General features: G+C 40.0%; 1 protein-coding gene across 4 annotated transcripts; it reads left to right on the top strand.

Moving 5' to 3' along the window:
- The first annotated feature begins 75 nt into the window (after positions 1–75).
- Positions 76–26,465, top strand: ppp2r5cb (protein phosphatase 2, regulatory subunit B', gamma b). 4 transcript variants are annotated; one of them, XM_008398395.3, is made up of 16 exons: positions 76–212; positions 670–735; positions 4,313–4,475; positions 15,986–16,185; positions 19,197–19,307; positions 19,394–19,486; positions 19,607–19,737; positions 19,830–19,889; positions 20,558–20,666; positions 20,760–20,813; positions 22,307–22,477; positions 22,582–22,709; positions 22,820–22,921; positions 23,081–23,153; positions 23,394–23,510; positions 24,651–26,465. In XM_008398395.3, the coding sequence occupies exons 1-16, from the start codon at positions 186–188 to the stop codon at positions 24,783–24,785; spliced, it is 1,740 nt and encodes a 579-aa protein (XP_008396617.1). In that variant the 5' UTR covers positions 76–185; the 3' UTR covers positions 24,786–26,465. The 4 variants fall into 4 exon arrangements, with proteins under 4 accessions (XP_008396617.1, XP_008396618.1, XP_008396619.1 ...); XM_008398396.3 differs by lacking the exon at positions 23,394–23,510; XM_008398397.3 differs by lacking the exons at positions 76–212; positions 670–735; positions 4,313–4,475 and adding an exon at positions 11,360–11,600.
- Positions 26,466–27,539: the final 1,074 nt, after the last annotated feature.

Genomic DNA, 27,539 nt, shown 5'->3' with positions numbered 1-27,539 from the left:
CACACTTTCACCGGCAGGGGGCTCTCAGAAACTGTCTGTACTAGGCGCGTGAGTCAGCTGACAACCAACAGCCAATCACTGCGTGAGTACTGGCTGAACCGCCTTGCAGTGTAGTGCCCGGAGAGTTGTCAAGGTTTTGGTTGTGGATTATCCGAGAGGGGAGCAAGGGCGGCTACGCGTGTACAATGCCGAATAAACCCAAAAAAGATAAGGTAAGTCTGGGATCATTTTACAGGTTTTGTCTGTAGGGGATGAACTACACGTGAAGTGTATATTACTGTATTTAGAGATAAACCGGGTGCTATTTGGACGTTTAGTTATTAGTGTTAACGTCCCATCATCTTAGCCAAGCACCAGTCATTTCTGGCTAGCCGCTGTCTTGCCAACATACTAGCAGCACTGCTGAATGTGTCGCGTTGCTTTGTTCCAGTAAAGTGGTTTGTTGCGCTTTGAGTAAAGCGCTCATTTAGTTTTGTTTGCGGTATTTATGCGTTAATTGTTGACTATTTCATCTATGCAGTGTGAACAATAATGACTGTAAAGTAACGACAGCTAGCTAACTGCGGACTTAAACATTAATGTGGCTGGGTGGGCAGCCTTGTCTTGCCCCCTAATGCTTCACATTACTCGCTAAAACGAGTTGGACTCAGCTGAATCTTTCTCCTTCAGGAGTCTCCCAAGTCTGGCAAAGTGGGGAAGAGTGGAGGCGGAGGACAGGAAAATATCGAGCATGAGGTAAATCAGAGCAATCCCCACTCTGAATGTTCACATCCCTCTGAAAATGGATCATCACGTTATTGCATTTGTCTGGCAAATATGTAAATCTGCTCTAAATTTAAAGTTTAAAATACCTGAGAAAACTTATAATTGTTTTAGATCAGCTGAAAAATAGCCCCTGAACTCAGGAAAGAACACTGTTCTAACTCTTGCTACCTTTTATTAATGATGTCAAGGTTTCTCCATATAGTAACAGACCAAGATTAATGGTAAAATCGCATTTTTGAAACAACACGTGGGCTGGTGTGAGACTGACAGTAAGTGGACGCCGAGCAAAAACACCACAGTTTCACAATGTTGCAGTACTGCGTGCACAGCTCTGAAACTTCTTATTTTGAAATGGCAAGATTAGAAACCAATTTTTTTTAAACAAGGATTGTTTTATTAGGGGGAAGGGAATTTCATGGAAGAGATAACATTAGCAAATGTTCACATCAAATGAAAGATTAGAATATTCACTTGGAAAAAAATACTCATTTTGTGATCTATTGTCAAGTTAGAACGATGTAATAACTTTCTCAATCTATAGACATTTTTAACATTTTTTTCTTAAAATATACTGTTTTATATATTACCTTCAGTTCAAACCTAAGGACACAAGAAATGTGGCATAAGAAGTTTAATTACACACCTACCACATATTCTTTAATAATTTATTTTCTTTTTCTTTTTTTCTTTCGCCTGGTCACTACCTCTAGTTTTTGTATATGTAAAGCGCATAGTGTCGCCCGTATCGAGTATGAAAAGCCCTCTGTAAATAAAGACCGTCAGGCTGCTGACTAGTTTTACTGAACAATAGGTTGTCAGATGAGTTAAAGCGTTTAAGACGCATGATTTTTTTATTTCTTTTTTTATTTTTTCCCCACTGTGAATGTTTTTGGAGCAGCTGTTCAAATTACTCGCATTGTTTCGGCTGTTCTCAGTAGCAGACTGTTTATCTCAACAGTTGTACGAATTAGAGCTTCAACTGTTGAATGTAACAGGCTATCAATGTTTAGCTAGCTGTTGGAGGGGGCGGCCATTAACATAAGGTTATTGCTGCTTGAAGGCAACATGGTGCTGCTATTGCAGTTAAAACATGATCCGATTCTCTAGCATATCGCTCCTGTGTGGAGCCTCCAAATCTGTATTTGGAGGTTTTTGTAAGACAAATTATTTCTAAGGTTGTCTGGAGCTACGGCTCAGCCATATGGTGAACATATTTACTTGATCTATTTTCGTAGAATCACAATTTTATGTAATTCACTAATCATTAAAAGGTCAAAGAGCATTTTAAAATGGATTCTAATTGGCTTGTGCTATTTTAACAACGTATGTTGTGTGCACTTGAATATCAAAACAAATTTAAATTGAAAAATAAAAACCAAGAGCACCACTTGAGTGAAGTATATGCTAGATAACAAGTATTAAAAAATAAGAAAAAAAAAAGTATTATGATTTATGTCTGAACATTCTTCAAAGTTAAGGGTTTATTTTTTTAGCAAAAATGTTACACTTAATATTATCAGTGTAAATAGTCTGAATATTTTTCTGCGTTTTCTCACTAAAATATCTTCGGAATTACCGATCTTTCATGGAAGACTTATTTGCAGCCTACACTCTGAACAGACAATGCACCCAGTATTCAGATTTATGTGTTTTTTTCTTCTTTTTTGAGCAGATAAGTAAGCTTTTTTAAATTATTTTGACTGCCCTGCCGAAAACAGACGCATACAAGTTCTGTAGTCCAATACGTCTGTCGAATTAGTAGCAAGTTAAGCAGACAAACTAGATCACTCTGAAGAAGCCAGGCTTCTAGCTAATTGTAGTTAAATGTTAACTTGACTGCTTGGTAGCTAGTTGTTTCAGGAAGACAGGGGACTGTTCATGCAGTTTCCTTCTTCTTGCAGTCAAGATAAAACTTCCTCAGAAACTCTTCAGATCACAGTTATAAAGTCCAAAGTAGAGCTGCCGTTAAAAAAAAAAAAAGCTGCTGCCGAGTGGTAGTAGAAGTATCTCCGCCTTACTTTCACTGCGTTTATGCCTCTTAAACATTGTCTGCGTTTTTAATAGCAAGGAACCATCTAAATCAGTGGTCCCCAAACTACGGCCCGCTGGCCGGATCCGGCCCGGTTCCACGTTTGGTCGGGCCCCCTGAACAATACCAGAGAGCATTTAGATTTTTTTTCATATACAGTATTTTCCGGACTATTAAGAGAAGGGAAAAGTTATGTGGCCCTCACAGGAAAAAGTTTGGGGACCCCTGATCTAAATGAATTATTAAATGAATAAAAACATACACACTTATCTCTGTGCATATTAATGTCATAATGCTATTAACTTGTAATGAATACTTTTTAAGTTAATAAACTGAAACAAAAATATTTCATGTTACTGTTTAGTAATTCGTTGTATCATTTCAAATGATCTTAAATGATCACATTTAATAAAATGTTTTAACAACTTACTGCGCTGTTGCCCTTAACACTTGATAGTGTACACTTAATGCATTACACTAGGCTTTCACTTTTTCACCTCTGGTTGAGTTAAATCTAAGGAAAATGGCCTGCATTTCAAATTTCTACCGGCTCAGTGGACCTGCACCAAATTTGCGAAATGATTTGAGTGTGTCCATTAAATGCAAGCGAAGTTTAGGTTTACAATTTTCTAACATTATGACGCTTTTAGTAAAACATTTTTCTTTAACCCTCCCAAACGGCTCATCTATGAAAAACACAGCAGCTCATTTCCCTCTTCTTTTTAAAAAAAATGGCCTGACTGTCTCATTCAAGGTCTTACGACGTGTGTTTGAATTCATTCTCAGTTTATTCGTACAGTGCTGACTCACAACACATGTGTCTCAAGGCACTTTTAGAGGGGGGGAAAAAAAAAAAAAAGCAAATCCAATTCAGTGATATGGATGGATGGATCTTAATGCCAGTCCAGTTCATAACAAATTCCAATTGGGTAATTTCATTTCAACTTCACCAGATGCCTTTCTAAATGGCACGGCCTGTGCTCCTGTTCTTGCGCGGCCAATTTTAGCCGGGTCTTAAATGAATGTGATAAATCCCCTGTGACTCAGACGACAGACAGGTCCACAGCTGCAGCCTGATCTGAGCCGTCAGGGAGGAGCGTGTTGTCGAACGCATCCCTTGCAGGCATTCGGGTCCTGCTGAGAGAAATACTGTGCATTCAGGTGACCCAACATCAGGATCAGACACAGCCTCGCTTATCACTGTGTTCAGATGACTAGCAGAGCTCTTTACCCCCCATTGGACTTTTTTTTTTATTTTTATATATATTATTTCATTATTAGTGTCTATATATTGGGTAAATTATGGTATATGACTTCCTGTTGAGTAGGAGGCAACATGCTGGTTATGATTAAATGTACCAGTCTGTTGCTACATGCTCTAGACGTATATATTTACTTATTTTTTCATATGTTCATATTGAAGTTCTTGCACATTCTTCCCACTTCATCCACCTCTGTTTTGGCGTAGCCTTGCATTGTTCCGTTTAAGAGACGCTGGTTTTTCTCCTGGTCCTGCAGAGCTCCAACAGGAAGACGAGCAACAGCGTTCCTCCTACCACTCAGCTGCTAAAGGGGAAGCAGCCAGGTTCCCAGACACCTGTCAAAAAGGACAAGAGGCAAAGCTCCTCTCGTTTCAGCCTGAGCAACAGCAGGGAGCTGCAGAAACTCCCCGCTTTCAAAGGTATTTAACTGCAATTATCTCTCCTTTCTCGCTAGGTGTCTGCAAGCATTCAGCTGTGGTTAATTAAGTATTACATATGCTTATGTTCCTCTTATTTTTTTCAGTATGTACACACGCATGTAATCCTTGCAATGCCTTACCAAAAAGCATACATTCAACATGTTTTTAAAATTTTTTTTGTGTCCTTACTCTGTCCCCTCTCTCACCATCCACGGACATCCGTTGATGCTTCCTCATCCGCATTTTAATACTAAGCTGGACATGGCGTTATGCAATACGTGGAAACAGAGGACGTACATGGCATGGATTTTGTGTTGGATTTAACCCAAGTGTCTATATTTAGTAGTAATCCAGAGATAAAGCTTTAATTCCATGTTCGCGCCGTTTGACGGTGTTTCAGATGATAGGGGGATAAGATGTTTTCCCCAACTGCGCCACTATTCCTTGCGTCTTATTCCTCTGAACTGTCTAGGTGTATATTGAGATGCTAAAGCCCTTGGTCGGCTTATCGCTAGCTGGGACAGTAAGGAGCAGACACAGCCATAAGGCCTCCGGGCATGCTTCTGCTTATGAACGCATGAATACACACACCAGTTCTGTCCCCGGTCTTTAGCAGTGCTTTAGAAATAATCGAAAGCAAACAAATGGCTAGCGCTACTGTTCTGGTAACTGCACCCCGGTCGGTCTGTCAGGACAAACAAACACACACACATAAACACAATCATGGTTGAGTTGAACCCAGGAGCTTCTGGCTGTTGGGTATCATGCTACTAACCACTGTGCAGCCCACAACCGGAACATCTGATGCAAAAGTAAAGGCTCTAAAAATAAAACAAAACATTTCTACCACAGCTAAAGCAGTGCAACTGTGCTGCTAAATAATGAACAGTAATCATATTCAGTTATATTTTGGAAACATTTATTGTAGATCTCATGGGCCAATTGCATCCTACAGGCTGTTAGAATTACTCAGGTGTTATCACAGGATGACATTATCACTAGTTCTTATCATAATTTATTTTTTTTTTTTCTCTCAGTTATAAGAAATTATATAATGGCGTTCAAAGTTTCCCCCAGAAAACTTGCTAATCCCGGTGGTTGGGTGCTAGGGCAGTCATTCATCCAGCGACCCGTCGGGTTTTTGTGTTCAAAAATGTTTAAAGTTGACAGGAAATGTGAAAATATCACTTTATAATTATGTGTTATTGAAAGATTGTTAGATTGATACCTGAACACCAACTACAAAGTCTTAAAAAATGCAAAAATTTTAAAAAGACTTAAATAAATGAGCAATGCTCAGCATGGTGGTGGCAGAAGTAAAGCCTGGTGGCCCGCCAGGCTTATAATACACTGGGAGAAGCCCTGCCATTACTCCTGTTGATAAACACTGAAAAAATATCAGAAATTAGATTTTTATTACAATTCAGTTTGAATTTATGTACTTTATTAATAGTACATAAAAAGATAATTCTTGTTTTCTGTTTGATTCAGTCGTATTACCTCTTTCAAAGAACCTGCATTCTGTTGTTTTTTAAGTGTTACATTTAAAAAAAAAAAAGGGGGGACAAAAGAAATGACCTCCGACCTCTCAGAAAAACAAAAACTGATTTCTGTATCAACTGACTGGTGCATTCAAAAATATCTTAAGAAAGATGTTTGGAGCAAAGAAGTTGCTACCAAGATTGCTCACTGTGACTTGCTGGAAGTAATTCTCCAGGTTCTCTCAAAGACAGAAAGTTTCTACATTTTTAAGTTGTTCAAAGTTCAAGCGGGACTCGTTGCGGAGTCTTTGGGACAGGTGAGCGCTGAAGTGTGTTGACTGGAACTTTGCAGATTACTGCGGTGAACAGCTGCCCTTCTTCATAAACATCTTTACAGGCGGAAAGTTTTCTCTCCTTTTTTTTTTTTTTTTTTTTTTTGTCTTTACAGAGCTGGAACCCTTAAAATAAAACAGTATACTACAGAATGTTAAGTGGCTCTAATTAAACTTTAGTTCCTCTTGCTGCAGTTTTAAAGAGGGGGGGGGGGGAGCTTTTTATGAGTTTTCACAGGAACTTTTTGGTGTCACCCACACTTTAAAAAAAAAAAAAGATTGTATTTTTCTTGGCTTCAAGTACACTTACAGAAAGTTTAGATTTCTTTAAAGAGTGATTTTTTATTTTTTTTTTCCATTTTCTTTTCCTGAGTGTTTCTCGATTGGGAAAAACTTGGCTCAGAGATGAAAGTCGTTACCCGTCTTGCAGAACAACTTCAACTCTGGCAGTTCTGCACAATTTAGGCTCATTTCAGTCTTCTGGAACGATCTGCACCTAACACACACACAGGCCAGTTGAGTCTGTCAGTAAGAAGGCATCTATATTTGTCTTTTGTCGAGCTGCTACATTTGTGTTGTGTCAAGAAACCAATGAGCACAACTTAATTTCTGATAAGCCCGCGCACTTCCCACACCCCAATGTTAGCTTTGATAACATTCTGCAAAACATTATCCCAGAGTGTCCCAGTAGATGTTATCACTTGGTCCTGTCTAAACAGGCTCCTCGCTTGGCCTGTTTTCATTCCAGGCATGTTCACCACCTTGTGATAGAAACACATGTCCACAGGCCTGTCCTGCAGAGCCACGCTGGTGAGGCCCGGCCAAAACAAACAGCCTTCCCATGCGTGCATTTAAAAAAAAAAAAAGAAGAAAAAGGAAGCGGCACATTTCAATTGCTTTCAGATTAAGAATCTATGCCCCCAACAGTTTTAGACAGTTTTATCGTTAAAATAAGGGTGTTGTAAAGTTGTGGGAATTGGAAATAAATATTTTCAAAGTGCCTCCTCTTTGCTTGTTGTTTTAAACTGCCAGTGAATGTGTCTTAGGGCAAAAATGGTCAGGCGTAAAATGAGTAAAATGAGTTTTACTACATGCATCGTCTGTCTGAAAGGGCTTGGTGCCACCTGCTGGCCTAGAGGATTCCTCCATGTTTGAGTTTCTATTTTAGATAACGTGCTGCCACATTTTTGAGTTTTAGCTATCGAATTAAATTTTTATACAATCTGTGCAGCATGTACAAAAATAGGGGAAAAACTAAGGCAATGACTGAAAAGGCCTGAACAGTTTTATTTTTTACATCTTAGGCAAATTTTCTGTTATTAGTAGGGTTTTTTTTTAATTGGCTGGCAGGAAGATCTGCTAAAACAGATCTGAAGGAAGTTGTGGTTTTCTTAAAAATCACAACTTCACCACTTATTTTTTTTCTGTCTACATGAAAAAAAAAATTATTCCAATATACTTGCATCTAATACATTGTATTACATTTTTTTTAACATACTTATTTAAAAATATTAATAGGCTATGTTTTTAGTTGATGATTACTCTGTAATGTTTTACTCTGAGAAAAAAGAAAAAAACCCAGCAGTTTGAATAATCCTTATAATTCACAATATTATTTTATATAAATGCACTCAAGTTTTATAGATGAAGTGCCAATAAAGAAAATTTTTTAAATATATATATATAAAAAAAAAAAAATCCAGAAAAGTGATCTAAAATGAAATTAAACTATAATTTGTGGCTTCAAAATATTAGGGGAAAAAAATTCATTGCGACACGATTACCTTTATTTTCCAGCTTCTTTTTGTTCTTTTCCTCTATAACAACACCAACACCAAACCTGGTTAAAGATGTAAACATCAAACGTGGACATCAAAGGCGGTGAAAACCCATTCAGCCGGCCAAATCTATTGTTGTCATGCAGAATTTGCATGGATGACACTTGAAATATCATGTTCTCTCGCACATTGGAGCCTACTGTTAGATCATGGCATCATCAAATTTAGCATTTACAACATTTTGATTCACGGATAAAATTTCACCTCTGTCAGCTGCAGATAACCTGATTTTGACACATTAAAAAAATTCAATTATTTGAGCATATGACTCTTAATTTGAATCCACTGCTGTGTGTTATCAGATAATTGTGGATAAATCCAGATGTCTTTGGGTCATTGCAGAACTGCTGAGGGGAACGTGAAGTTCAGCCACTGTTTAAGAGAACCCGTGTTCGCGGCCGTGTTGATTGGTCTATTTCTCTAAATAGATCAGAGCCTTGAGCACATCTAGAGGATTGTGACATTGAAGATCAGCAGACCTGTAAAAGAGCCACTCGTGTGTTATTTTAGGAACAAAGAGCAGAAAACTCCAGCCTGGTGAATGCATATGCTGGACACACGTTTTGAAGGATTAACGTGTGGGCATGTTCTGGTTAACTTGAGTTGCCTTCTTGCACGGCGACCAGGAAGCAGAATGGCATGAAAATAGCTTTCTGAATAAGACTTGACCTCATTACTGTTAAAACTGCTCTGTCTTAGTTTCAGATTCAGTTGCACTGAGTTTTGGACTTCTCTTTGACTACTTTATGCAGATGTATACAGTTTTAAGTGACGTATCTAAAGGTAAAACTTGAAGACTTTACAGATTTACAGGTTTACAGATTTATTTTTGTGTAATAAAAACAGCGTTTGTAATACCCTGGATCTGTCAGAATTTGTTCTCAAATTTCACATCTCCTCTTTACTCAATTCAGCCACCACCTGCCCTTTTAAAGCAGAAGTACAAACCCTCATAAGAGCCGCAACGTGTTAGGGTTAGCTGTTTCTTTTTAGAAGTTACATAAAATTAAGAAAATGAAAACGCATTTTTACTCAGAAAACACAAACTAAAATTAACCTGCTTTTGCAAAATTTTATCTCAGTTTTGAAGCTATAATCAAGCTGATAATCACCATATCAGCTTAATTAAGGTACACAAATAGCAATAACAAATTCTAGCATTTCTACACAGAAAAAGGCGATGGATCATTAATTTTAATTCAGCCATTGTTCGTGCAATTGTTTTCTAATTCTGCTTGATTCTCATGTCCCTTCAGTGCAATTTCTGTTATTTCTCCCACTGAGTTCAATTTGTCCTGTTGAATCTCAACCAGGCTAATTAGCGAACAGAAAGAGGAGTTGTGAATGATAACGTCTGCACTGTTTTTGTTTGGAATCTATCTATGGTTGTAGTTTATCAGTAGAAGCGGAAGAAGTGATTGAAGCCATTATGTCGGGCTTGGCCACGCCTCCAAATATTGAGCCATTTATAGCTTACCGTAAACTATAGATGACTTTTGATGTATCTGTGTTGCACAAAATGGGAGAAAGCAGAAGATTATGTATACAGTTACATGTTTGTCATACTTCTGCTTTAGATTTGAGATCCCACACTGTGAAAGTTTGAGTAGCAAACAGATTTGGTTGCGGCAAGCTGAATATTGCAGACATAAGTGAGGCACCACTTCCACATATGTTCTTCACCTTTTGCCCTATGTCTTTACACCCTCCGCTTACCGCCCTGCATAAACGGATTGAATCTCAGCAGTCCTTAGAGGGGCTTTTGTTTTGATAAAGTGCCAGCATATCCTAAGCAGGAGGAGGCTAAATGAATCACGTTGGCACCACTGCAGCGCCTCCCCCACCTGTTGCTGCACACAGTCATTCAGCTGGCTGAAGTAGGCCTACTGCTTTTTTCCCCCAATTAGGGATGGACTAATATGAAAGTGTAGACCGATGCAGGCTTTCGATACTGATATTGTAATTGTACATAAAGGATGTTTACTGATAGTATTTCTATTATATTTACCTACCCTTTCAACATTGTAAAAAAGTGTTGATAGTGCTGCATCACTATCACATGATCAAACAAATACCCTGCCTGCCCTCCCAAAGCACAAAGAAATATGTAACAAGATGGGAAATATACCATCCCAGTTTTACTTATTGGGTTTAAAAACATTTTATTGCTGATATATTGTGCACCCTACCTAGCTTATGAGACATGTTTTAGTCAAAGTTATATCATGGGGCTATTATCCCACCCCATACAAGTAAAGTTTATATGCTTAATTCTTAAACCCAACCTTAGCCAGGTCACCCTTTTATTGATCTCAAGTCGAAAGGGAAACTGAAATATAAGAATGTGCCTCCTAAAATGGCCAGTTATTTCTGAATGCACTATGTGTTTTTTGAATCTAATTATATAAATCACAGTAACTACTTCTAATGCAAAAGACTAAAATCAAGGTTTCCTCTTTGCATCGTGCATGACTGTGTTTATGACACTCGCGGTGCAGATTATACAACATTGTCTAGGTGTTGGTTGCGTGGCTGTTTCAGTCACCCTGTCTGTTTGCGGGAATGATTTTGTCAGTCTTGAACCGTCTGCATTATTGTCAGACCTGCCCTTTTCCTGCACAGCCCTACAGTGCAGGGGTTTTGTCCTCGCTGCCGCTGAGACAGAATGCGGCTAAGTGTACATGCACATCCTGTGCTGCTTGAAATGAGACTTCCTGCCTTCCTGTTTCTCAGTCACACACACACACACCTGGGCTTAGGCCGCGTTCCTGATGAGCCATCTATCGCGCAAGATCACACAGACGTGTGAACGAACTCTGCATAAACATAGAATTGGGAGGGACCCTGAAGAACAGCTGGGCAGGTTCCTGATTCAAACTAAACAGTCTGGATTTGTGTGGACAAACACTGTGGGTTCCTTGCTTGTTCTTAATGTTAGTGGACAAAAGCAGTTGAACAGTTTGAAGTTTAACATTCAGCACTTTTTTTTTTAAATTAGAAACTTCAAATAAAAGGAAATTTTTTATCTTTATTTAATGCATAAACAACTAAACAGGCTGAAGTTTCTCTGTGCTTTAAAACTCTTGACAGATGTAGCTTGCTCTTTTCTCCCCCCCCTCCCCATCACAATAGCAGGCCTTCCCCTCCGGTCCACCAGTCAGTCCCCTCCCTCGTGTTTGTTTATGCTGACGGCCCCACCCATGTGACTGCAGCCAGCCAATCGGGTGGCAGCAGTCGGACATGACGTCACTAACTAGCTGGTTCCCTCCAGCGGCAGGGGAGCTTCATTTTCTGCTCAGCGTTCGTGCTAAAATGGAGGCTGGCTCCTCGCCTTAGCCCGGGCTGCCCTGTTCTTCCCTGCCTCCTGCCTCGGCTCACTCATGTTGGCATGTACTAGCACTGCCACCGGGATGGTTGTGGACACACCGAGCTCGAACGGGCCTTTCCAGCCTACGGCCCTGATGCATTTTAGAGGTGAGAAGAGCAAATCTGCTCCTTTGGTGTTTTTTTTTTTTATTATTTCAAGAGGAAACTTGCAAAAAATTTAGGCATACAGCCCTCACTAATAAACTCTTGTGATGCAAGAAACACAGCATTTGTAGTCAAGGCAACTGTGTATTTGTTTTTTTTTTTTTTGGTTGGTTTTGTTGGCAGGAGTGTGTTTGGGGGAGGAAGCAGGTGGTGGTGTTTGTATACCAACACGAAAGGGATTCGCCAAAAACGTTACACGGCTCGTTTCAGTCGCTGAGAGAGTGAAAGAGTGATAGTTTTGCCTGCATCTCCCCTCCCCCATCTTTACTATTGATGTCATATGTAGGAAGTTGGGTCAAAGCTTGCTTTCAGATTGAGTCTGTCCGTAATGCACAGAGTTTTGTATATCTGCTGTAATCTGACACTCGCAGGTTGCTGAAGTGTCGCTGCTGCTGCTGCACATTTAGTGGGTTTTGTAACTATATCTGTATTCCTCCCGCAGCCCAAGTTCCTTTACCTACTGATGGAGATCAGCGAATGTTTTAACTCGAGCCTACTCATGACATTTATCAGCACAAAAAAAACCCCCACCTCTTCCACGCTTAGCCTGCGTTAGCATTTAAAAAAACAAGGCTGTGTGGTGGCGCTTTATTAGTTTGATCAAACTTTCAGAGGGCGACTCTTAAAGCAAACGCTGTTTACAACTGGCTTCCTGTGTGCAAGCTGGAGTCTTTAGAAGAGTAAAGGTTATGTTCCCAGCCATGCAGTGTTGCCTGTGTGTGAAGTCTGCAGTTGCACAGCATGTCTCTTAATATTTTAGGGCGGCTCAGAAACCCTAGTGCTGTTGTGTAACCGGAGCCGATAGATGTTGTGGGTCTGGGCCGGTATACGGGCCGAGGTCTGATTAACCATTTATACAAGCAAACACGAAGCCAGACTGGAAGTAGTTTGACATGCATTCATTTTCCTTAAGTCAATCTGTTCACAAAAGTATAACTTGTGTTTATTTTACATAAATGATTGTTGTTTATTCCTGGTTGTGCATTAAAATGCGTCTCCTTCACTTTTTAACTAGATTTTTAATTCAGTTTAATCAAAAATCATCAACTTCATGCATGTGGGGGGAAAAAGTGCTACTATTTCATTGCGTATTTAGCTTGAATATCTTTTTTTTTTTTTTTTTTTTTTTTTTTTTTTTTTTTTTTTTTGAAATTCGGCCTGAGGATTTTCATTTCGAGCAGTCTGCTTGTGGTGCTTTTGTTCCTGTTACAGCATACACGATCTTATCTTCCTGTGGCTTTCATGTATAATTAACCGGCATAGAAATGGATATCTCGGCATGATTGGCCATTCACAGGTCACAGACAGTCCAGCTGAAAACCAATTGCTTCACATCTAGAAAGCTTCTCATGTGGAATATTCAAAATGTGTCTTTTTGAGCACAGTTTTAAAACGCCGCAGTTCTCTGAGAGTGCTTGCTAAAGCCTAGACCTAGCTTTTTTATCCTGCGGTGTGGTTACATGGATCCCGTTTGTTGCTGGTAACTGCTGACTTGTTTCTAGATTTATTTATTTTTTCTTAGCGTCAACTCAAACCGTTTTTTGTTCACGTCTTCTCGTTAATCGTTGCACAAACATGTCATTCTGCTTTAAGAGAATGGAACAAATAAACAATCACTTGTTTGTACTGGCACTGGTGTTCTGATCTCGTCATCATATTTCATTTGCATAAAAACCTCTCGGTGAAATCGGCAGAAAGCCGTGCTTCTGCATTGCTAGAATATCAGATTGTAGGGAGAAAAGGAAGAAGCTTATGCAGAAATTCTACCCTCAAATAATTAAGTTATATTTATTTGTGTGCTTACTCATCATGTGCTAAACACCCAAAATCAAAGGGCAATGTAATGTTGAGGTAAGTCTTGTTTCTAAAATTATCTACCATCAACATTCAAGTCTGAAACTGTTTGCACAAACGTCATCTCCTAAAACATCATCTCTGATCATTACTAGGTGTGTTTTTTTATTTTTTGCTTTGCTTTTCTGAAATTACGTCATAACCCAGGCTTTCTCCACCTTTGCTGGTCAGAGTTGCATTTTCAAAGAAAACATTGTAGTTTTCATCTAGCCTCTCCAGATAAAAACTCTCAAGTTGTTTTGATTTAATTCACAATGGAAACTTTCTGGAGCAAACCTCCAGAAAACTGCAAAGATGCTGAAACACTGAGCCCATTTAAATCGAGCCTAAAATCCCACCTGTTTAGAGTTTCCTTTGATTATTATTAAATGGAACATTGATCGACATTTGATTTGTTTTTGCTTGACGATTTCGACGACGGCATTTGACAAAATGCGCAGCTTATTGCTTATTTTATAATTGTGTTCTGCATCAATTGTTTTTAAGGTGTAAAACACTTTGAACTGCCTTCTTGATGGGAAAAAAAACTTGACCTATGATTTGATGACCATGTACAACTCATCTCCAATTTGTGAAAATCGTAGAAACGACTTTCTTAAAAACCAACCACCTCGCCTCTCGCCCTCTGACGTCTTCGCCTGATCGTGTCAGCAAGTGACCGTAGTGCAAGATGGCCGTAGCCGACATGCACCTCTGATTAAGCGTGGTCACCCACCGGGCCTAAGTGTTGGCTCCATTTTGCGGCCACCATGGTGACAAATTACACTCATGCAGCTGTTTAAGGAGGAACTGAGTCACAATGAAGTGATTAATGCTGCTCCACGGACAGGTTTCACGCTGTGATCTTTTAGGTCTCTTATCCCGCTGTGTTGGAGGCGAGGGAATTGTGTGGCACTATTTGTAGCTTGTAGCTCATTCATTGGTGTGCGTGTGTGTTTTTTTTAATGCCTTTTGAGCATTTACTTGTTGCTACAGACATTTTCTAAACGTTGTTTTGCTTATTGGCAGACTGTGTCTGTGCCTCTCACCATGTCTGCTTTGAGTGCCAAATTGCTTTGTGATGGCAACAGTGTGTTTACGCTCCTAACTGTTGGTGGAATGAATGAGATTTTTGTGCGACATGCAGTTGTTGCTTTAAGAAGTGAAGTCTGACTGCTGTCTTTCAAAATGTGCTGCAGGTCAGTCCAGTTGCTGCAAAGGACTCTGCTTATTTGGTACAGAGTGCAGCTGAAGGTGAAAGAGTGCATTAGAGCTCCTTTAAACATGCCTGAATGGATGGACAACGCCTGTGGCTTTATTACTAAGTGTTTTTTTTCTTCCTACTGTTTGAAACCCTTGCCTTGCTTTTTACTCTTATAGGAGATGATGTTTCAATAGATGACTTGTACAGGATCTCCTAAATACTGGGTGATATGACTTAAAAATAAAATCAGATATATATATATTTTTTTCCCACATCAATTAAAATTTTTTTCTCATTTCTTTTCTAGAAATGACATTACAAATGAGAGAGACTATTTTAAAAAAGTGGCTTTTATTTCAGTCGTTGCTTCTGTGAGTTGTACGACAAGATTATTGGGCCAGACTATAAGAGAATTTTTATTTATTTATGAGAATACAGTCACAATATTAGCGGGACATTTCCTAAATTACAAGACACAATTTGTTTAATGAACGCGAGTAGTTGAGTCTGTGGATCTTTCTGAGTCGTTTGTTCAATTGTTTCAAAAGTCCCGCTGACGAAAATAATTTGATGGTGATTTGTTAAAAGATGTCACATTATCCTATCAGTAAAACCGATGGCAAAGTATAACTTCACAAGATGTTCAACATTAATCAATTTTTTATTATTTAGGATTTCTCATTCTCTCAAATTATTATTTAGTCTTCTGGTATTATGGTTTTACTCTGCTAATTTGAATGCTTTATTGTCATTATTTTTACTTTATTGTCGTACTACTATGACTTCATTCTCAGAATCAGAAAAATTAAAAAGTCGTATTCTGGCCCCAATGTTCAATCGTAGATTCGACTGGAATAGTTTAGCTCAATTAGTCGGAAGTTTTCTACAAACTGAAATGATATTTGTGTTTTCAGACTGACGGGTTAATTATGCTAATTATAATATGTGGACAGGTGTGGCCTCATGTTCCCCAGGGATCATGACTTGGATCCTCTGCATCATTGATGTAGTGGCGGGAGCCGTCTTTGAAATGCTAAATGTTCGATTTAGCATTCACATTTGATTTTTGGCAGTAATCACAGAGTGAGCATGCAAGTCATTTCCTGCTCAACTCTTGCCCAGCAAGGCATTTTCTGATGGATTTTTCCTTCATAGTCGCTCTTCGCTGCCTTAAACATTTTTAACTGCTTTATATGTTGTGTTGTGCAGAAACTTTGTTGTTGTTGTTTTTTCTCCTCCACTAAAACATTGGCAGCTCGCTTCAGCTCCCCGTCTGTTTTCTGTTTCCTAGACGTTCCCCCAGCAGAGCAGGAGAAGCTGTTCATCCAGAAGCTGCGTCAGTGCTGCGTCCTCTTCGACTTCGTCTCGGACCCCCTGAGCGACCTGAAATGGAAGGAGGTGAAGCGAGCCGCTCTGAGCGAGATGGTGGAATACATCACCCACAACAGGAATGTCATCACAGAGCCCATCTACCCAGAAGTAGTTCATATGGTCAGTGTCAAAGCAGTCACAAATGACTTCAGGTTCTCTGTTCAAAAATCTGGACAAAACGTCCCCAGATGGATGCAAACTTCTATGCTAACTGTACCGTTTATCTCTGAAGTCGTATTAAGAAAATATTTCCTAATTTAACACACGGAAGTTTTTATTCTGAACCAGAAAGTTGCCTTCCTGGTCTCTTTCACCCTTATTACATCAGTTTGTTTTCAGTTAATTTGTAGTCTAATTTTACCTTTAAATTAGCCTCAAAACTGTAAATACGAGCCCCTGATTTATTCCCCTAAATACAATTATCTAATCAACCTATCCACAGTTTGTTTTTACCAAAATGTTTAAACATTTTTGCGGCTTTGTAGTGGATGTTTTTCATCAGCTCGCCCTTCTCTAAGGGTTCAGACGTTCAGCAGAACTTTTTTCCAGTATATTCCCACGTTTGTTTCGCGTAATGAGCGGCTCGCTCGCTGTGCTCACGTTACTAAAGTTTGGCTTGTTGCCAAACCTTTTGAAAGGGGAAGTGTCTTTAGAAAATCTGATGCATCACTATTTTGTTTTGCTTCAAAGTGTTTTGATCAATTGCCTTGAAATGACCAGAGTGGATGGAAATCGGAAAAAAAGAAAATGCTTCTTCAATACTGAACTATTTTAAATTGAGGAATATTTAGTATTTTGTTCTTATTTCTATTCCAATTTTAATGTACTGAAAAGTGATATTGAACATATTGCAAACATTCAAACTAAGGATTGCCGTATTTATTTCACAATTAAAATCATGTTAACTGAGAACGTATTTACCTTTCTGAGTATGTTTGCATCTCATTCCCCGGTCGAGGGTCTATAAAGCTCCACACCTACTCTACATAAACAGACCAGAAACATTAGGGCTAAAATTGAGGGGGGGAAAAAACCAGTCGGTCTTTCTTAGATTCAGATTTAGTGTTTGGTACTGACAAAGATTGCAGCAAGAATTCACCCACTTATTGCTTCTCACATAAATATGCTGGTAAACGACATGTTTTCCATAAAGCAAATAGTGTGAAACAATAATGTCTCCCTCTGGGTGGTAATCTCTCTGCTGTATGATCAGCTCAGAGATATGTGGAGATGTGTGTTTCAGGCTTAATATTGAAAAAAATCTAAAGTACAGATTAGATCCTAGTTGGCTTCTTCTTCTTCTTTTTTTTTTTTTTTTTTTTTTTTTTTTTTTTTTGCTGAATGACACGATAAAGGCTCAGATACAGATGGTATCTTCTAACGGACCCGTTTATCTTTGCTTTGGTGTCTGTTTAAAGTTTTAAGTCACGATAGTCGCTCGGGCATTTCTTAACTCAGAAGCTCCTCAAATGTTAAAACGCTTCTGATCATAACGAGGTTGGTGGGAATTACGTTATTCTTACATTTAAAGACCCCGAAATCTGCAACTAAACCTTCTGTAGTTCTGATTCTGAGCATTTATTCAGGCTTAGCTTTCACCGCCCTCCTGCTGGTCCTCCAGGGTTGTGGTCAGGATGCATCCACATTACCCGACTTGTTTTCCCAAGCCAAATTAAAAATTCTTTGATGTTAATCAAAGCCTGGCCTCAGTGCCACATTGTAAACTGCAGATGATCAAGGTGCAAATATCCCCTCCGCTGTTGTTGAGGCTCTATTTGATCAGTGCTGCTGAAAATGCACCCGAGCTGCCAAATCAGCATAGAAATGTTCTCTTATTCCTGCCAGCGCCATCCCCCCCCTTTTTTTTTTCTTTTTTTTTTCTGACCCCCCTTAAAGACGAGGGCTTTTTGAAGTCCTCTAGTGGCTTTTATCATCAAAGTGTGGACTGACACGACAAACTCCTTCATGGTGATAAAGTGTGTATTCTTATGTTAACGCTGTCCAAGTGGTTTTCACTTGGGGGTCTTGGTGCTTTTTTCAGGACATGTTTGAGACCCTAAAAACACCTTAAAATGTTTATCTTTACGGTTATCAAACACATTAGGAATCTGTGGTTTAGGGGTGAATTTTTGCAGTTGTTTTTTCTAGCAAAATGGGTGTTGTGTTTGGTATGTATGGGGTTGTTATCGGTCTCCAGGTTTTAAAAAGGCTGCAGTTTGACGGGCACAAAAGTTTTGCATCATTGGGAAAAGTCCAAAGTGACCAGAGTTTTCTCTGTATGGAGCTCTGATAGCCCAAGGGTCTGCAAGCTCTGAGGGGCTTCCACAATAGCTTTTAATAACTTTAGCTAAAAATTAAACGGAACCAGTTACTGTTTTAAAAAATGGATTTAATGCCAAATGCAGGTTTTTAACTGTTCAATTTTTTTCTCCAGATTTGTGCATTGAATTTCCACAAAGAATGACACTTATGCATTTTTCGACCTGTTTTCCTTGTCATTAGATTGTAACCTGTGATTCTTTTTATTTTTAATATCTGGCCTCTTTTTTTATTCTCTTTTTTTTTAAGCCTAAAAATAGAAATAAAATGCCATCCTGAGAGCAAAATGGCTCTTTATGTTGTAAGGTTGAAGCCTCCGACCCAAAGCTAAACACCCAAAGCTACTTTTAAATGGTTTACATCAGCACATGTTTAATGTTGACAGTCAGTCATCAGATGTTATCTGGATGATCTCAGCTGATCTCTATCTGGTCTGATTGAGCTTGAGCTGTTTAACAAAGAACTGGGAGATGTTTCATCGAAAGGCAGTGGAGGCACGACCTAAAGAATTTTAAGAGAACTACAGCAACTGTAGATGGTTGCACCAAATGGCACACTTTTCAGATTTTTAATTTGCTAAAAAAAAAAAAAGTGCCTTGTTCACGAGATGTCAGCTAAAGTAAGAGTGAAGCTGGAATTGAGAAAAGGTTAATGTGCAAGCGCAGCATCGATTTCTGTTAGGCTGACGGATGCAATCGGTCAGGTTCAGCCTTTAGGTGTGATGACGCGTTTTAGGAGATAACTGTGTGAAAAATAAAGTCCAAATGTTGATATTTTTCCTCCTTGTTACCCCCTCCCCCCGCTCCTCCCAGTTTGCTGTGAACATGTTTAGGACGTTGCCTCCCTCATCGAACCCCACCGGTGCAGAGTTTGACCCTGAGGAGGACGAGCCCACGCTAGAGGCGGCATGGCCACATCTACAGGTAACACACAGTCACTAAACACAGCCGGAGTAAGCTTTCATATCCACTGGAAACCAATAAGTCAACTGGTTTCTCTCTTCCCACAGCTGGTGTATGAATTTTTCCTACGGTTTCTAGAGTCACCAGACTTCCAACCTAACGTTGCCAAAAAGTATATTGACCAGAAGTTTGTAATGCAGGTGAGAACCTTGGCTTGTCAACGTTAAAGTGTCAAGAGGGAGTGTAAATGTATATATTTTTTTATTATGCTCGTTGTCAGGTCATTTCTAGTAATATTTGTATGTTTCTTTTGGTTTCAGCTCTTGGAACTGTTTGACAGCGAAGATCCCAGAGAAAGAGATTTTTTAAAAACCACTCTGCATCGCATCTACGGCAAGTTCCTGGGTCTGCGAGCGTACATTAGGAAACAGATAAATAACATATTTTATACGTGAGTGTGCTTTAGTCGTTAAGCTTGATCGTAAGCAGTCGTTGTTTGCGTTGAGTGTCGGAGGTCGAGTCAAAACATGCGTTCTTCCCTAGGTTCATTTATGAAACAGAGCGCCATAACGGCATAGCAGAACTACTGGAAATACTCGGCAGGTAAGGCTTTGATTTTGACAAAGTAATTAGAGAAAACATTTGTTTTTTTTTTTATTTTTATGTTAAAGGGAATAAAATTAAGCATGGAATCATGAGGAGTCTTTGTACTTTGATAAAGATGTCCATTTCTGAAAAACTGAGATCTTTTTTTTTATACTGATATATATTTTTAATGGTGTCCTCCATCTGTGACTTGTTATACCACAAGCTATTCCAACTGTGCCTACAAATAGATACAGTCATTTAAAAATAAAAACAAGCATCACTGACACTCCTGACCACATATCGCAGCTCAGAGACTGTGATTTAACTTGTATTTTGTGTGGGGTAGTCCAGGGAACATACGGAGAAGTCTTATGTGTCACACATTTTTAAATTGAGCGTAAGCTGGTATGGATGCCAAACAAAAGTTGTGAAATTGCCCTTTATCGGATGGCTCAATCTAAATCCAACATCAGCATTGTACCGTTACAGGAACAAACAGGCAGTAACTAGATAACGCTTCTCTTCTCAAATGTCCAAATGTGGAAGAAGAACTGAGTTATGAAATGAGTGTTTTTTATTATTATTTCAGCAGCAGAATAAAATTTTGGTTTTTATTTTTTTTTCTAAAATTGAAACTAGATATGTAGAGCGTGTTCTCAATGACCACTTTTCCTCATCCGCAGCATAATTAACGGATTTGCTTTGCCACTGAAAGAAGAGCACAAAATTTTTCTACTGAAAGTCCTTCTGCCTTTACACAAAGTCAAATCTCTGAGTGTTTATCACCCACAGGTAAGTTCCCCCTCGGTGTGACACCTTTTCCCGTTTCCTGCTAGCTTCGCTTCAGAAGGTGGCTGACGTGAGACTTGTGTTTGTGTTTCACAGCTGGCCTACTGTGTGGTCCAGTTCTTGGAGAAGGACAGCACCCTCACAGAGCCGGTAAGGTTGGACTCGTTAATGCCGTCAGGTCGTTTGTATCGATAATTGAATTAGCCGCGCAGACATCCTGTTTGCTTAGGTTTCATTAAAAAGACGCCACAGCAGTCTTCACCTGAAATGTGTTTTAAATCTCATCAGCGAAGAGTGTTTAGTCGCTGCTAGCGTTTAATTTTGAGACGTGGTCGGATATCATATCTCTCTCTCGTTTCAGTAGTTGTTGTTTTAACAATTAAAATTTAAGATTTTTATTAATTATTCGTCCCGTATTTTAAATGTCTACCGGCTTAAAGGAATTAAAATACTGTTTATATATTAAAAATTTAAATTGTATATAATGTTGCTGTAAATAAATGGTGTAAAATCAGAATTTCCTTCTGTAAACAGCTCTTGTCAATTTGTCAAATTGTTGTTCTTTTCTAGTCCTTTGTGGTCTAAGGTCGTCGTATCGGCCACCATCAATGACGTAGCAAAACACTATTACTTCATCAGATGGACGTTTTTAGTGTAGTTGAATCTGCTGCTACGAGCAGAAGCAACATTGTGCTGTGCGGCTAGAACATTAAAGATAACTACCTCGCAAAACCCAACAGAAAGCCGATGTGTTGCTTCGCCACCTCTGTATCGCCTTGTTTAGCTTTTCAACACGTGCCGCTTTGCGTTTCCTCCCCTCGTGCTCTCGCTTTGTGGGTAAAACTCTGCAGCAGTTTTTCCTTCAAGAAACGATGACTCAACTCTGCACTGTTTTCATTAAGAAGAAACGCTCTTATTGGACATTTTATGGGATTCTGTGCTTTATTGAAGGTCTGCCTGGGATTGTGTAGCCCCACCTTTCATCTTGTGAAAGAATATTGGGAGGCTGCTCTTGTTTCTTTTATTGCAATGCAAGGTTGTAGCTGAAAAGCCCGTGTGGCAACAGATTCACGTGGTCATCCTGCACTCACGGGGAACGGGTACTAGGAAGTTAAAAAAAAAAAATCCCTAACTGTTGAGTATCAAATTTGTTGTGGAACTTGTGGCTGAAATACTGCAGATGCCATCAATTAGATTTTCATTTTTCTAACATTGGTCAACATCATAAACCAGAAAGAAAAATAAAAAAATGCTGAAAGAACAGCACACTCAGAGCAGTAATTAAGCCAAAACCGTACAAAAAATACATACGTTTGCACAAAATAATAAGAAACGTAGTCTATACCAATTTCTTTATTCCTATAATCAATAGAGTAATAAATTGCTAAATTAATTGTTAGCTCTAAACCCTTGTAGTAGTAGTAGTAGTAGTAGAAGTGGGCAACATGAGAATAATACTGTAGATTGTTTTTGCAGGAACAGAGATCATTGTATCGTCTGTAAAACATCGTCTTTGTTCTGCTGCTTTACGCTCCAAATAAGAGCCGTGTTGAGGTTTATGGAAAGCATTGCTGCACTGTCCTGGATGGTTAACAGAGCTCTTCTGACTCCCTGTGAACCTGCTTGTGTGTGTGTCCATGCAGACCGTCATGGCTTTGTTAAAATATTGGCCAAAGACCCACAGTCCAAAGGAGGTGATGTTCCTCAACGAGCTGGAGGAGATCCTGGACGTCATCGAGCCCTCGGAGTTCGTCAAAGTCATGGAGCCTCTTTTCAGACAGCTCGCCAAGTGTGTGTCGAGTCCACACTTTCAGGTTCGGCTCGCTCGCTTTTCTCCGTCGGCCGTCTCCGGTTACTTTGTTTTCGTCCTTCTGTTTGTCCGCGTGACGTAAACCGTGGGACGAACTGTATCGTTTAGGTGGCCGAGCGCGCTCTCTACTACTGGAACAACGAGTACATCATGAGCCTGATCAGCGACAACGCCGCCAAGATCCTTCCCATCATGTTCCCAGCCCTTTACCGCAACTCCAAGACCCACTGGAACAAGTGAGTCCGGGGCTTGGTGTTTTCTCTGCCGCGTACGTGGGGGTGTGTTGTAGTCGCCTAATTGTTGTGGGCTAAACGAGTGAGCCACAGGAATGTTTGTGTGTCCGCAGGACAATCCACGGCTTGATTTACAACGCTCTGAAGCTCTTTATGGAGATGAATCAGAAGCTGTTTGACGACTGCACCCAGCAGTTCAAAGCGGAGAAAAGCAAGTAAGTCGATTGCGAGTCGCGCCGACATTTCCAGGGTAGGGGCATTAAATTTGACCTAATTACAGAGATGGCATAAATCACTGAAAATAGAATCGGAAGTGGAAAACATGACTAGCTTTGTTTGGAGAAATAAGCTCACGAACCGCCTTGTTGTCTTAGAGAGAAAAGCAAATGGAAGGAGAGAGAAGACGCATGGCTGAAGATAGAGAATCTCGCAAAGTCCAACCCACAGGTGAGATGAACACACAGCAGCAGTTTCACGGATGTCTGGTCGAAGCAAGCTGCGCTCATTTTCGCTCTGATTTTGACCGGAGTCACGGACGCTTCAGCTGATACAGTCTCAAATTTGTCTTCCAGGAGGGACTAGGTGCAATCTCAGTCACTTTGTGGCGCATAAGCATTGATAACATGCAGGTTTCAGTCGAGTTTACACGAGTGACTCTTATTATTCGTCTTTTGTGCCTGTGTACAGTTTTTGGTGTACATTGACCCTCCAGGATCAGGCGGTGCGATGGACATGGAGACAGATGTGCCGCTGATAGAAGATGTCAGTGTGTTAAAGCAAACAGTAGAGGAGGGAGCCACACAGGTCAGTGTGGAGTGTAGCAGCGAAGACTCTCATCCAGTTTCCAACAAGCTAAAAGAGAGACTGATTCGCTTCCAATTCTACATAAAAAGTGACTTAAAAAAAAGATCTCATACTCATGAGTTCACTAGGTTAGTGTTCAGTTTGGCTTTTTATGTTGGGGATGAGTAGTTGAAGTTCAGAGGCAGCATTTACATTGTGATTCTAATGATTTCTGTTCAGGCGTTAGTGAGGCATAAAGTTATATTTACGTCTGACTTGCAGAAATCTTGCGAGTATTCACACTCTTTGGGATATTTCCCTTTTGCCATAAACAATTTCTGTGTATTTCATTGAGATTTTGTGCAATTGTGTTGGGGAATAATTATTTATTTATTTATTTCCCGAAATAAAAATCTAAAATAGTGCAAAATATATTCAGGCCCCTGCATAAACTCCAGTGCAGCTACTTGCCCTCTGAAATCACCCTATTAGTAAACAGTCTTCATGTTTGCAACCGAACTCGGTAATAACAGCTTTTCTCCGCAAACCTCAACAGTTTGTCTGCAAACAGTTTCATGAATGTTAAGGAATACAATAGAAGGGTCAGGGGAAAAGCTGGAGAAGATTAACACAAATTTTAGTCATAATATCAACTTATCCCAAACTTTGAAAGCCTGGTTTAGCAGCTTCTAGCATGTTGTTTGAAAATAAATACCCACCGATGCTCTTCATCCAATCTGAACTATTTTATTAAACAAGAATGGGATTCAAAAATCACTACGCTTGGGGTTGGTGTTTCACACAAAACCCCAATGAAATACACAAAGATTAAAACCTGAAGGTGTGTGTAATCAGGCAAGTTGCTGTGTCGAGGTTTATTAGACAAAAGCAAACAGTTTGCATACTGCTTTGATTTTGCAGACCTGCCGTTTCTCCACGTTGCGAAGCGCTTATCTGCTCCGCACGTCCAATCTTTCCGTCGGTGTGAGTCATTCGCACAGCTGCTGATTCGGCTGCATCGTGCTGGAAAAGACGCGCCGAAACGTTACAGTGACGGATGTCAAGAGTGGCGACCGTCGGCGCAGAAGCTAAATGACCGCGCAGCAGAGCTGTGCGCGGCGCCCGTGTTTTTTTTGACTGACGCTCGTCTTTTGTGCACAGATCCAAAAAGATCAGCGCAGAGAGCGGCCTTTGGTGAGGAGGAAATCGGAGCTTCCGAAAGACATCTCCACCGTCACGGCGTTGGAGTTGCACCGAAGAGCCGAGGAAATGCTGACGACGCACGACGCCCACTAAGAGACAGACCAACCTTTACAATGAATCCAAAAAAAAAAAAAGTAAATAACGGCGGCATCCAGAGAGGAACCACAGGCCCACGGAGGGCCAGCACAACAACAGAACTCTGGTATCTCAGCGCAGCACAGTGCAGAACAGGCCAAGAAAACTCCCGACACTGAAAATGTCTGAAGCTACCCGTTTTAAGTAAGCTTTGAAAAGGACAAGCGGTGCTCGTCCTCCCTCACTTCCCAACGCCCGCCCTGCTGGGATGCAGAGACCAGTCCTGATCTCTACGTCTCTTCCCCCAAAACAAGCGTTTTTTTTTTTTTGTTTGTTTTCTCCTCCTCCCTTGTTTCTCTCTCCTCAGCTTGTGTTTTTGAGGTACTGTGCTGCCCTCTTCTGGTCATTCTTCTCAGGTGTTCTGTTCAGTGTGTGAGCTGTCTGATCTTCTTGCTTCTTATCTATGGATGTCAGGTGCTTGTTAAAATAGTACAAGCCCTTAGCTATATTAGGTCGAAGATTTAAAACAAACAAACAAAAAAAAAACATAATTTGGTGAAACAAGTCAGCTGTTTCTACATATATACGTATATATTTAATAGCTATTTTTCTCATAACATTTGAACAAAACGGCTGTCTATATTTTTCCGTACGTAGTATATGAGGAGCTCGTCTCATAAAAAATAAAAAATAAAACTAGAAAAAGAGGAGACGCTTCTTTTAATGTGTAACCATTTTGTTGGTTGCTCTGATGTTTTTCATTCTCTCGACGAAAACGGACCCGCCATCGGGGTTTAATCAGTTGGATTCATCCACGTCTCTGTGAAGAAGTCTATTTTGGTGCCAACTGCTTTCATTTTTTTCCACTTCACTGAAAAAACTTTAGGTCAGTAGGCAATAAGTTAGCAAAGCCAAACCTGGCCTGCAGCTTCACTTACTCATAAGATGGGATTTAATTTTTAACCCGTCCATTTGCATCCATTCAGAACAAGTCATCAATACGAGGCTTTTACGAGCACTTGAAGAGAGGTGTGGGTTTGACGCATGTAATTGAGCAGAAATTGGGTGGATTTTTTTTATTTTATTTTATTTTTTTGCTACGCAACTCTCACTAGAAGCCGAAGAGGTGCGTTTTAGTTTTTCAAGCCTTTCCTTTCACAGTGCCTTTTTTGTCATCGAAAGGGGACATTTGCTGCGGATTGAAGTATTAACAATACGTTAACGTGAAACGCCAGCTCATTGGAGAAATTTGTACAATTACAAAAAAAAAACATCTGACGCGTTCCAAGCAGGGCGCGTCGCGCTGCTTGGCCTCCTGCACCTTGCCTTGCCGAATCCGCGTAGCCGAGAGCGGAGGCGGTGCGGTCTCTCTCCCCTAACCCCCTCCCACCAAGCAAGCCACTTCAGCGAATTAAGCACTTCCTGGTAAAACTTGAAAGAAAAAGGAAACACAGCATGTAAAAAAAAAAAAAAAAAGTAAATGAAGAAAAAAAAGTAGTGCAGAGTTGAAATCCGTGATGCTGTCTGTGTTGGCGTGAAGGGGTCGCCCGCCCCCCAACCCCCCACCCCGCGGTGCCTGTCATAAAGAGCTCGCCGCCCATCTCAACCGTCCCATTCCGCCTTTATGTTTTGTTTTCACCTCGTCCGCTCAGACCTGCGCTTTCCCCCTTTTTCCTCAGCGATGAATTGGGGGGGGGGGGAATAAAAAATTGGAAGATCTGCTTCTGGATGCTCTCGAGTTCATTTTGTCGTGGTTTTACCCCTCTGCCTGCAGAACCTCGTCGTCAGTGTTTCAACCGAATGTGCAAATTGTAAATTATATGGAAAGTCACTGTTCTGTTCTCTCCATGTTCGTCCTGAAGAACAACGGTCACCAAAAGGTGCGCGCCAACGCCTCTCCTTGCACCTTTTACTCTAGACTCTCGCACGGAACGGATACGGGCGCGGGAGGACTGGACTCGCCGCGCCGCGCCCTGTTGGTGTCTCTTGTTCTTAAAATGGCTTTAATACTGGCTTCTTTGGAGCTCTTTTCATTTTACATAAGCTTTGTTTTTTTTGTTGTTGTTTTCTCTTTGAAAAGATTTTTTTTATTGCAAGTGTCCTTTAGTATTTGTCATACTAAATGGCTGGCTTCATTGTACATATGTACTTTTATGTTATATCTATTATTAAATGGTAGATTTCATATTTTGTACAAACTATCCTGTGTATAGAAATCAGATATTCTTAGCAACTGCAAACGGTTGGTATGTGGCACAAAGTTCAACACGTTAAAACTATCGATGGTTAGGAAAACAGCTCGGATTTTGATTTGATTTTCCAGTCTTTGTAAACCAACGTCTTTTCCGTTTTGAATCTTCCACATCCAGCCATGTTTTTTGCTCCTTACATAAATGAGGTTTTTGTGCTTGCTTTTATCCAAAACCTTCAGTGGTGTACATCTATCTATATACAACAAATAAAGAGAACATGTGAGTTTTATATTTTCATCCTAAAAATGCTGCTGTGACTCAGTTTCTGTGCGCTCAACTCTTTATTTTTTTTTTTTTTTTTTTTTTTTTTTTTTGCCCAGTGTGTGCTGAAGGATTAGTCATTACTTATTCTCAGGTCCTACTTTTTTTTTATTTTTTTTATTTTGTCAAGTTATATAAAAGTCGCACCCATCAGTCTACTCATCCTTCCGTTTGATACAAATACCCATCATCCATCTATTTTCCCATCCTATCGCTCGTTGCCCCACCTGTCCAAATATCACTCATTCGTCCTTTCATT

The sequence above is a fragment of the Poecilia reticulata genome, chromosome 21, assembly GCF_904066995.2.
Source record: "Poecilia reticulata chromosome 21, P_reticulata-male-v2, whole genome shotgun sequence".
Taxonomy (NCBI): Eukaryota; Metazoa; Chordata; class Actinopteri; order Cyprinodontiformes; family Poeciliidae; genus Poecilia; species Poecilia reticulata.
The sequence above is the reverse complement of the archived record's forward strand: the minus strand, read 5'-3'. Positions and strand labels throughout refer to the sequence as shown.